This window comes from Durio zibethinus, chromosome 13 (assembly GCF_047325235.1).
Source record: "Durio zibethinus cultivar Kanyao isolate XHJ-2024 chromosome 13, ASM4732523v1, whole genome shotgun sequence".
NCBI lineage: Eukaryota > Viridiplantae > Streptophyta > Magnoliopsida > Malvales > Malvaceae > Durio > Durio zibethinus.
This window is the reverse complement of record NC_143174.1, coordinates 18,337,640-18,348,498: the sequence shown is the minus strand read 5'-3', so window position 1 is coordinate 18,348,498 and position 10,859 is coordinate 18,337,640. Positions and strand designations below refer to the sequence as shown.

The window sequence follows — 10,859 nt, the reverse complement described above, 5'->3', positions numbered from 1 at the left end:
GTAAGGACGAAAAGAAGCTACTTTTTAGGTGTTTTCGATTGAATCTTTGAAGAACTTAAGAGAGAAAAAGACAGAATTTGAAGACTAAAAAGAAACAGAAAATGACAAATGAAAGCAAAGGTTGGTTTTTGGCTTTTACTAAACAAGGAAAACGGTGTCGTTCTTGGACAAAAGAAGTTTGAGCTTGACCCGCGCTCGAGAAGGATCAGGACCCCCGTTTGACCCGTTGGGCAGCCCAATCCGTTTGCTTCTTTTAGTGTTTGTTTCTTTTTTATTTTCTTGTTTTAGTATTCAACTAGTATTTTTTTAATTTATTTATTTTCTGTTTATTTTATTTTTTTTAATTAATTTCATTTGATTTAATTTTATGAAAGATAATAATGAGAAAGAAAAAATTAAAAAAAATTTGATGTTGTGTTTTTAAAAATTGTGAAACTTTAACATATTTTTATAATAGTTTTGTATAATTAATATTCGTAAATAAAATAAATTATTTTTTACATGTTTAATAATTTTGACAACGGAACTTATTCAAGTAAATAAAGAGTTCATTTTGAATAAATTTGATGTGAGAATTTTTTTTTGAAAATTTAAAATTTTTTTAATATTTAAATATTAAAATTAATTCAAAAATCATTTTTTATTAAGATTTATACAAAATAATATAAAATTAATTTGGTATAAATTTTGGGTGCTTTGAGGTGCTAAAACCTTTATAACGTGTAACTAATTCTAGAACATAATTATATAGATGTAAACCACAAGCTATTTTTTTTATGGACTTTAAGTACAATATTAAACTAAATAAATTAATTTAGATGATTAATCATATTTAAATAAAAAAAGATTGATAACAATTTCATAATTTTATATATAATGGATAGTTTTTCAAACTTAAATATTATGACAAAACCAATAAAATGAGAAATCAAATTTTCAATTCTTGCTGGTTTGTTATAATTGTTTACAAAACCTCACATTGACTTCGTAGATGAAGTTTGGCAACCTCCCACTTCCAACATTCTTTTTGGGATGGAGAAGTAGTAGGACGATGACCTACCAGTGAATCCAACTTCTACGAATGAGGTATGAAACCAATTTACCTACTCCAGGTTCTATACCTTCCGATTTTCTCCCGAGTCAAATGAAACTTCCTTGACATCAAAAGAACTAAAAAAATGAACAGATTTGAATTTCCGTCCAAATGTTTCAAATACAGTTGTGGAATAAAAACAAAACTAGCATGGCTCACCGGACACCCCATCTTACCCATCTTTCTAAAAGTATACACCTGCACTTTTTAACTGATGTCCAAAGGTCCCCGCTCGCTGTTTGAGCTGAGCTTCCTCCATCAAAAGCCTCGGACGCTCAATCTCCCTGCTTTTTCTCCACTCTGCGAGCTTAATCTACAATAGAAAAGTTTAAATGCCACATTTTACAAACAGAATGTCATGATAATTGTATCTTTGAATCACAACAAAGATATAAGGCGCATCACTAAATTAGAGTTCAAAATATACGTAATATTCGTCCATATCTTTTTCATACTGTTCCAATCTCCCAAGCAAAATTTCCAATGCTAAACCAAACCTTTTTTTGGTAAGGATCATGCTGCAGCCTCCCTTGCTCCACCACCAAGTTGCGGCAATGCAATAGACGCCCTCAAAGAAAACAAAAATTGAGGGACAAGTACTTTATACTAAGCATTATATGTATGGAAATTAGTTAAGTATTAACTGGCTTAATTTATCCAGACCTGTAGGGATCAATGTTTCTGATGCAAGAGTTCAAAGCCAAGTTCCAACCTTTTCCAAAGTAAAGAAGGTAAACTGCAGACACTTTTTTTTTTTTTTCTATTCCATGTTTCTAGAAACAAACAAACCAGATCAATCATATTCATACCCAACAAAGGCGCGCTTCACTTCAAAATCCAAAATTTGTATCTAAGTTAACAGAAGTATAAATAACCTGTTCAAGTTATTAATCAGATATAGGAAGAAGATAATAAAATAAACATAAAAATAAAATCAAGCATTCGAACCTAGTGGTTTTGGGGAAGAAAGATCCTCTGAATATGGACGAGTTGCAATGATTACATACTTGTTTGAAACTCTTCGTTCAACAAACCCCTGATTCAGAAGTGAAGATATTGAAAAAATTCTTCTCATTTTTCCTTTCCATTGCTCTCATCTTTGTTCTTGTCATTTGAATGGGTAGGAAGATGAAAACGAAATTCAGTCTCTATGGTTGCAAAGATTAGGGAAGAACGGAAAAAAGAAGTGACGTGGCAGTCGATCTACCAGCTACGAGGGATCACAAAGCAATACTGATATGGACAGGTAATTCACCTTTCGAATAAACGAACTCGGGTTTTTCTTTTTCCTCTTTTATTTCCACTTTTCTTTTCTGTTTTTGAGAAAGATACTATCTTTTTTGGCCATTGAGAAAGATATTCTATAAAACCTAAAATTCGTACTAATTACTTACTAAACTATAGGCTGCTTATTGATGAGCTGCAAAAGCAAGTAATGCATTTGCTTCCAACCTCTCTACATGCAATCTTCAATCCCAAAACCAAGCTTTTAACCCTCCTCCGTATAATAACCACCTCAGCCACCAGCAGTAGCTATCAAGTTGCTGCGGTGGAACACGGCTTCCTCACTCTTTTCCAATGCTGCAACACGTTCTCAAGCCTCCTCTAAATCCAAACCGAAATTCTCAAATTGGGTTTCGAAAACAGCCCTTTAATTCTTACCAAATTTGCATCCAAATCCTCTGACCGCAACTCCATTGACTACGCTCATTGCTTCCTCTTTTCACCCCGGTCAAATACCCATTTCTACGATGCTTTCCTTTTTAATTTTATTATCAAAGCTTATACTAAAACTGGAAACTTAGAAGGCCAAAGCTTTATGGGTTGAGTTTCATGCTTGAATATAAAATTTTGCCTGATAATTTTACTCACCCATTTCTTTTAAAGGCCTGCGCAGGCATTGGTTACTCGAATTTAGGCATGTCCATACATCGATCGTTGTTAAAATTTGGCGTTGATGTGAACAATCATGTTTAAACACATTGGTTCATGTGTGTTGTGGTTGCGAAGGAGGGATAGAGTTTGGTCGGAAAGTGTTTGATGAAATGACGAAGAGGACTCTGTTCCGTGGAGCGCTATGAGTGGTGAGTATGTTCTTTTAGGGCGGTCAAACGATGCGGTTGACTTGTTTAGGCAAACGCAGATGGAAGGTGTTTGCCCTGATGAGATTACAATGGTTCCTGTTTTGTGTGCCAGTACTGATTTAGGTGCACTTGAACTTGGGAGGTGGGTTGAGTCCCTTACTGAGGAGAAAAGAGTGAAAAAATCTGTGGAGCTTAATAATGCTCTCATTAATTTGTTTGCAAAGTGTGGTGATTTGGATAAAGCTTTGAAATTATTTGGGACCATGAGTGAGAGAAGTAGTGTCTCTTGGACTTCTGTCATTGTTGGTTTAGCAATGCAAGGTCGTGGATTGCAGGCTGTTTCTTTGTTTAATGAGATGAAATGATAAGAGATGGAGTGGTGCCAGATGATATTGTCTTTATTGGATTGCTCTTTTCTTGTAGTCATTGAGGATTAGATGAGAAAGGAAATAAATATTTTGATTCGATGAGGAAGGAGTTTGGTATTTTGCCTAAAATTGAACATTATGGATGCATGGTAGATATGTTATGTAGGCCTGGACATGTTAGAAAGGCAGCGATGTTATTAAAAATGCCTATTGAGCCAAACTTTATTGTTTGGCGAAACTTGATAAATGCTTGCCGTACGTGAACTCAAGCTTGGGAGTGTGAATTGCCAGACAACTAATTGAAAATGAGCCTATGCTCGAGGCCAGTTACGTCCTATTTCCAACATTTATGCAAAGATGTTTTATTGGGAGAAGAAAAACAAGATTAGGGAGGTGATGGACAAAAGGGGGATGAGAAAGATCCAGGGAGCATTATTATTGGACCCTTTTTTTTTGTGGCCAGGATACTGCACCTGAAAATTCAGCTTATCGTAGTTATGAGCTGTCTTAGATATTAAAAAAAATGCCAGCAGAACTTGTCTTAGATATTCATTTATGAGCTCAAAACTCATCAATCGTCTTCATAATCATTATAAGTGTGGTCTGAAACCTGTAGTAAACAGACAAGAAATCAAGCTTATCTCTAACATGACTCGCTTTCTGTTAATAAAGACTGTCCTAGCTTTGTTGATAGCTTTATTAGTAAACAGACAAGAAATCAAGCTTTATCTCTAACATGATTCGCTTCGGCCTCCTTTGGCTGTAGGTTGTGACTAGAAGCAGCGGTAAACTAGAATGGTTGGGAGAGAACATAAATAAAGGAAGACTAGATTGCTTCTTGTGGACTTCTAGCTGCATTAAGCTTCGTTAACTTTGGATTATTCCTTCTTTGTGCGGTATGGCGCAGGAGGAAAACAGTTAAACGTGCTCCTGAAATGATGATCATAGTTAAAGAATCCGCAATCGAAGAGAAATGCTAGTTTTCCATACTAGAATCGGAAAACCATGTTACTTGAACTTTCTTTAATCACCTAAAGTCACATTTGACACATAAGATTAGTTAAAGAATAGGATACTGATCATTTTATCATATGTTTGTTATGCATTTAAATAAAAAGATTATATTATTAAAAGGATTAGATATTTTATGCTAATAGGATAACTTTATCTTGTGAAAAAGTAAGGGATTATTTAAAATCTATAAGATTAAACTTACATATCTTATTATATCTTTAAAAATTATATCAATAATTTAAATTGTATTAACTTTAAGAAAGAATAATTTTGATTAATAAATAAATTGTCTTAATCTTTATATACATCAAACATAAAATAAAATGATATTATTTAATCTAATTTTATTCATAATATTATTTTATCTTATCTTATTATAATTTTATATACCAAAAATGATTTAAATATACAAAAAGTAGTGCTACAGATATAGTTAGTGAAAACCTCCATTGGAATGGAGGGTTGAAGTTCTTGTATGCAACATGGTTTCTTGGTTAGCTTAAGGTACAAGATATATAAAATGGTTCACTGCAATTTGTTATTCAAATTGTCGTTTGAATATCTTACTTTTGTGGATTAATGTTTGATAAAAAATATTTGTTTTATAATAAAAAAATTTAAAATAAATATATTGGTCCTATTCTCGTGTTAGGACAAGATACACTTCTCAAAAAATTTATCAATTTTATTTGAAATTAGCATACAATCTTTGTTTTTCTAAAAAAAAAGGAATTTCAAACTTTATTAACTTTGAAAAAAATTGAGTGCATAATTCCATAATGGACTTGGAGGAAAATATTAATGCATGCACCTATTTTTCCACTATGGAGGGAATGAAGGTTTTTATACCAACCTTAAGTCATTAGAAAATATAGTGAATGCCAATCAAATTTCATCAGAAAATACAGATGATCCTGAGGGTGAACGCACGGTAATCGCAGTTAAAGACATTGAAGGACCACAAAGTTATTGGCCCACCAGCCAAATTTGTTATTAAAAAAAAAAATCTGTCTTCGTGGAGGATGCTCAATGGATATGGCAATGGGAAATACGACAGAGTCCCGCATTAAAGCGCGGTCCCCAAACAATCACAGAAGATGCATAGGTTGAGAGCGACGACACAAGGAATCCTGTTGCATCGTGAGATTATGCACATTCAATAATAGCCAATCAACTGGAAGAGATGTGAGCGTGAAGCTTTTAAAATGATTTTAAAAACTTTAGTTGTTACTCACTGAACCAATTCATCAACTCAAATGTCGATTTTGGCAAAAGATTTCAGATGCTTTTCAACGAAGGGTATGTTTATATGAACTTAAAATCTTTATCCAAACCTCCCCTTTCCCTTACCATTTGAGCAAAAGTTTTGTAACTTGGTAACCGCAATTTGTAGAAGGGTGCAGCACGATATATCTAGCAAGGTTTTTGCCATAGGTGATTACTGATGGAGAATCATGGTCAATCAAACACGACAAGACACTAAGGAAGAAGAATCCGAGGGATTCTTTGTAGTTGTAAGCACGGGCGGCATGGATTCTTTTTCCCCAAAGAGAATAGAAGAGTTGGCAATCTAGGAGATGCACTGTTGCGTGTGATTTTGAGCATGATTTCAGGCTCTCTGCTGGTTTGGAAAAAATCTGAACTAATTGATTAGAGTGGAAAACGAACCAGCCGAAGAACATTTTGTTTAATTTGGAATATATGAACATGTATGATTAGTAGTTTCTGCAATATATGAACATGTATGATTAGTAGTTTCTGCAATGGGCAAAATCGTTCTCATTCACCAACAACAAAGTTTATGCGGCACCAACTCTTTTCCCCTTTCCCCCTGAGCAAGTGGTAGGTGCACAACCAAGTCAAAACCATAAAGTGACAACCGGAAAATTCTTAGTTTTGGATAAATTCTGACCTAAGAAGTCCACTTTCACTACCCAACTCAATCTTATCCAACTTGGGAAGATTCAACCGCTAGTGCCCAAAATCAGGGAAAGAACAAAGATGGGGAAACTTTTTGAGTATCTAATGCCCCTTTTGCCTTTTCGAAGCATTTTCTAATGTGAGTACACAAGCTTTATTGAGGTTAGGAAATATTATAGACTATCCTAGCAACCACATGACCATATTACTGGGGCAAATACTATAATAGATCCCCCAATACATAAAATGGGAAAAAACCTTGGACTGAAAATTACGAAGGCAACCTGGAAAGCTATCAGAGGGAGAAAGTCTTTTTTTTTTTTTTTTGGTACAAAGGGAGAGAAAGTCTTTGTGAAAGGAGTAAAGCCAATTTCCCAGTCGGCTAGATCTCATCAATCTGAACGAACATCAAGTCTGTAAATTTCATTTTAAAAGGATCCAGAATCAAAATTTTATCTGTCCCAAAAAATTCCAACACAATAGTTTTCGACTACAAATGATTTTAGAAAATATTATATAGAGACTGTAATGAAGAAACACCAACTACAAGAGAAATGGAATGATTAAGACAACAAGAGGTCTTGACATAGAAATTATGATCACAGTAACATAGTCCGTTCGGAGGGGCTTCGCTAATATGAGAGAATAGAGATAAAAAAAAAAAAAAAATGAATGGAAACCTATAAACCAAGAACCAGCACTTCACAAACACACCTGGTTGTGGTTTCCCATATGATGTCATCCAATGATCCAGGATAAATAAAAACGGTAAGTTGACACTAGCATCTAAAATTCCAATATCCAACAAGATTATGTTTGATTTTTCATTCCTTGACATCTGAAACAGTCAACTTGTATTTTCTGTCAATAATCTAAACTTAAATTCTCCACACAATGATCAGATTCTAGGAATTTAGAAAATAACCCATACCATAAGCCACAAGAGGTGCAACTAGGAAAACGGTCCAAAGCAGAACTGGCCGAGTGTTGAAAATAAATCACATACACTCATCTTTAGTTAGACCCACATAGTTTAGCATAACTAAATCAATAAAACTGTTGACCTAGCCTTTTTCTCTTTTTGGCCCAAGAGGGACTATATTAGAAACTACGAGACTTGAAAATCAGATTGAGCAAGTCTCATCTTTGGATTGATTTCAAGGTAATATAATTGTTATAGTAGACTATGTCATGGCAACCATTGCTAGCATGTAGGAATCAGTAAGCAAGCTCCTATCAGATGCACCACAAACCCATAACTTAATTTTTTGAATTAACAACCTCGGCATCAACTTCATGCCAACAAACTTTTCTCGAGACTCAAAGGTCAGCTAGGTATTACACTTTTAAGACAATGGTACATATGACTACGGCAAGTAATAGCACTGAAATGCACAAAAACGGAGAGTATTCGAGTGCCATTGACAACACTTTCTCCTACTACCTCCTTTGTGCTTCAGAATCATTATATCACTAATAACCCTCTCAGGACACCATCTCTACCTCCTCATCTTTAAACTAGGAAAACAAAAAAAATCACGAAAAGAGTTCGCAATCAGACTCAATTCACATCATATTATTCCAGCTGTAAGAAGAACATGCCAAAATCACATGGCTACAAGCAAAACAAAGAAACCAGGTGAGAATCAAGAAACATATATGAATAAATAACCATTAAAACTTCATCAATGGAAGGGAGTACCTACAGAAACATTTGTCAACATCCCAATGAGAAGAGACAAAAAATTAAATTAAAAAAAAAAAAAAATACAGGGAACCTGAGATTCTTCTTCTTCTTCTTCTTCTTCTTCTTCTACCAACATACATTAATCGGTGCAATAACCAATAAGCAACAGATGTGAATTCCAACCCCCTGATATTACTAAGAAATGGCGATAATAACTAGCTTATGGAATGGAGACCTAAAAACAGCATACCAAAACCCACATGTAGCCGAAGGAGCAAAAGAAATCTGATCCCCCCATTTCCTTTTGCTCTTAAATGCAAACCCTTTTGATCATCATCCAAACCTCTCTCTCTCTCTCTCTCTCTCTCTCTCTCTCTCTCTCTCTCTCTCTCTCTCTCTCTCTCTCTTTAGCCCTTATTTTCAACCTCTCTTTCCATATTTAATATCATAAAATCAACTGCCGATCTGATCTAATTCTGGGATTCACTCTTCTTGCCAGTTCCCTGACCTTCCCTCTCCTCCAACAACCTGCCAGATTCCTCATCAGCCTGTGCAGTCTTCTTCTGCGCTTCTTTGGCCTTCAAAGCCTGTAACTTGGAATGATTATAGTAAGCAACACCCAAAAATGCCAGCCCATATCCAAACAAGTTGATGGGTGTCACGGTATCCTTAATAACAGACCAAGAGAAGGCAATCAACAACCAGTCCTTGACAACCCCAGCTACATTCATGGTCAAAGCAGAAGTCTTTCCAACCAGTAAGAAAACAGCCAGATTCAGAGCAAATGCACAGAAAGAATTGGTCCCAAAAATGACGAAATCGAAATGGAAACTTGATGTCTCTTTCAAAATTGGAAACTCAACAAAAATCCATGGCACCAACAAGAAAACCAAACAGCATGGCGCAACATAATACAAAGAAGTAATCGGATTCAAGGTGATCCCTTTAGAAGTAAGTAAGATTTGGATCATAACCAACCTGGTAGCCTCAAAAGCAACGGCTCCCAACTGCAACAACACTCCCCAGGTATCAAATCTAGCTTCCCCATAAGCTGCAATGGCTACCCCGAAAGAGATCGACAACATGTTGACCATGGTATCAGTCTTAAAGCCCTCTTTTTTTAAAAGAACCCCAATGGAATAAACAGCAACAGGCATCAGGGCTTTAAGCATCTGAATAAAGGACACAGACAAGTAAATGTAAGCAGAATTGGAGAGCCAAAGGCTTAGAGAGTAAAGAGCACCGATCGGGACAACGGAAGAGAGATAAAGCTCCCGAGACATGGAAACAGGTTCGACAACTTTGAAAACTTTGATGAGGAGGAAGGCGAGGGTGGCACAGAAGGACATGTGGATCATTGTTAGAGAGATCGGGAAAGGCCAATTGTACATCTTCTTGTCAAGGATGTATTTGTTGTAGACGATGACGGTGAAGCTGAGGAAAATCCAGATTGCTACATAAGTGTAAGAGAGAAGGATCTTCTTGATGACGCTGTCGCTTAAAGACCCACCCTTGCCCATGGTTTCTTTTGGTTATTGGGAGATGGGGAAAATGGGGAAGGAAGAGGAGATGGGGAGAGGGAGGAAGGGATCAGAACGGATTGTAAGGGAGGAGTTGGTGACTTTTGTGTGTGAGCGAACAAGCGAAAATGGATTTGGTTTGAATATAGGGAGAGATGGTGGCTTACGCTTGGGTTGGCTGTTTTTGTTGGTGGAATGGGCCTTTTCTTGGGCTGCTCCCATGTTTTCGTTCATTTTTTGATGTACCAAAGTTTCTTTCAGAAAAGAAACATAAAATTAAACCTTTTTTTACCGATAAACCTCTTTAAATTGAATGTTACATGTTTTGATATTTTTTTCCTATAAACTAATAATTGTTTATTGTGTTCAAATTTCTATATAAAAAATTCTGCAGATTAAAATTTACTTTTTTTATACACACACATATATATATTCATATAAATAAAATATATATTACTAATTTTCAATTAAAAATTATCAAAACTTAACCAAATATTACATTATTCGTACATGTAATATGGATAAGTGATAACTAGATTTTACATTCTATAAATAGATAAACTTAGCCAAGTTCAAAATTTTAAAAAATTAAGTTTAACTTAAACATTTAAAGTAATAATTGATAATCTTAATTGTGTTTAAAAGAGGCTAATTTTCACTAATTTTTTATATGAATCTAACTTTGATTGGCCAAAAAAAAAACATACATGCACACCAAGTCTTGATCACAGCTTTAATTTTCCTTTTCAGTAAAGGAAAAAGAAAGAATATATATATATATATATATAAAAAAAAGAATCTTTCATTTATGAAGCTATTTATTTAATGTTTGAAAATTTTATTTGATATATTAACAGAAAAATTTTTTAATTTCATAAACGAAATTAAGATAATAACATATATTTTATTTTTTAAAATTAATATTTTTATTTTTAAAAATATACACTAAAAATATATATATATCATTATCTTAATTTTATTTATAAAATTAAAAAATTTTACTATTAATATATTTAATAATTTATCTTAAGATTTTGAGTTGAAATGAAAGAAACAAGTTCAGAATTGAGATTGGGAGATAGTAAAACTCGCTCATCTAATTAGATTTGTCACGTGGGTTTGCATTTGCTGCGCTGCTATGTTTTGCCTGCGCCCTATTAACTGTCTTTGCCA

At 34.4% G+C, this 10,859-nt stretch overlaps 1 protein-coding gene and 1 pseudogene across 1 annotated transcript; one reads left to right on the top strand and one right to left on the bottom strand.

Moving 5' to 3' along the window:
• Positions 1–2,702: 2,702 nt before the first annotated feature.
• Positions 2,703–4,752, top strand: LOC111302523 (pentatricopeptide repeat-containing protein At2g20540-like; annotated as a pseudogene).
• Positions 4,753–8,034: 3,282 nt separating this feature from the next.
• On the bottom strand, positions 8,035–9,840 carry LOC111302884 (putative sugar phosphate/phosphate translocator At5g25400). The gene has a single exon (XM_089741951.1). The coding sequence runs from the start codon at positions 9,684–9,686 to the stop codon at positions 8,637–8,639; it is 1,050 nt and encodes a 349-aa protein (XP_089598077.1). The 5' UTR covers positions 9,687–9,840; the 3' UTR covers positions 8,035–8,636.
• Between the last annotated feature and the right edge of the window lie 1,019 nt (positions 9,841–10,859).

Bases quoted from the DNA above. Each gene is read 5' to 3' on its own strand.
- LOC111302884 (XM_089741951.1), bottom strand. From the start codon at position 9,686: ATGGGCAAGGGTGGGTCTTTAAGCGACAGCGTCATCAAGAAGATCCTT.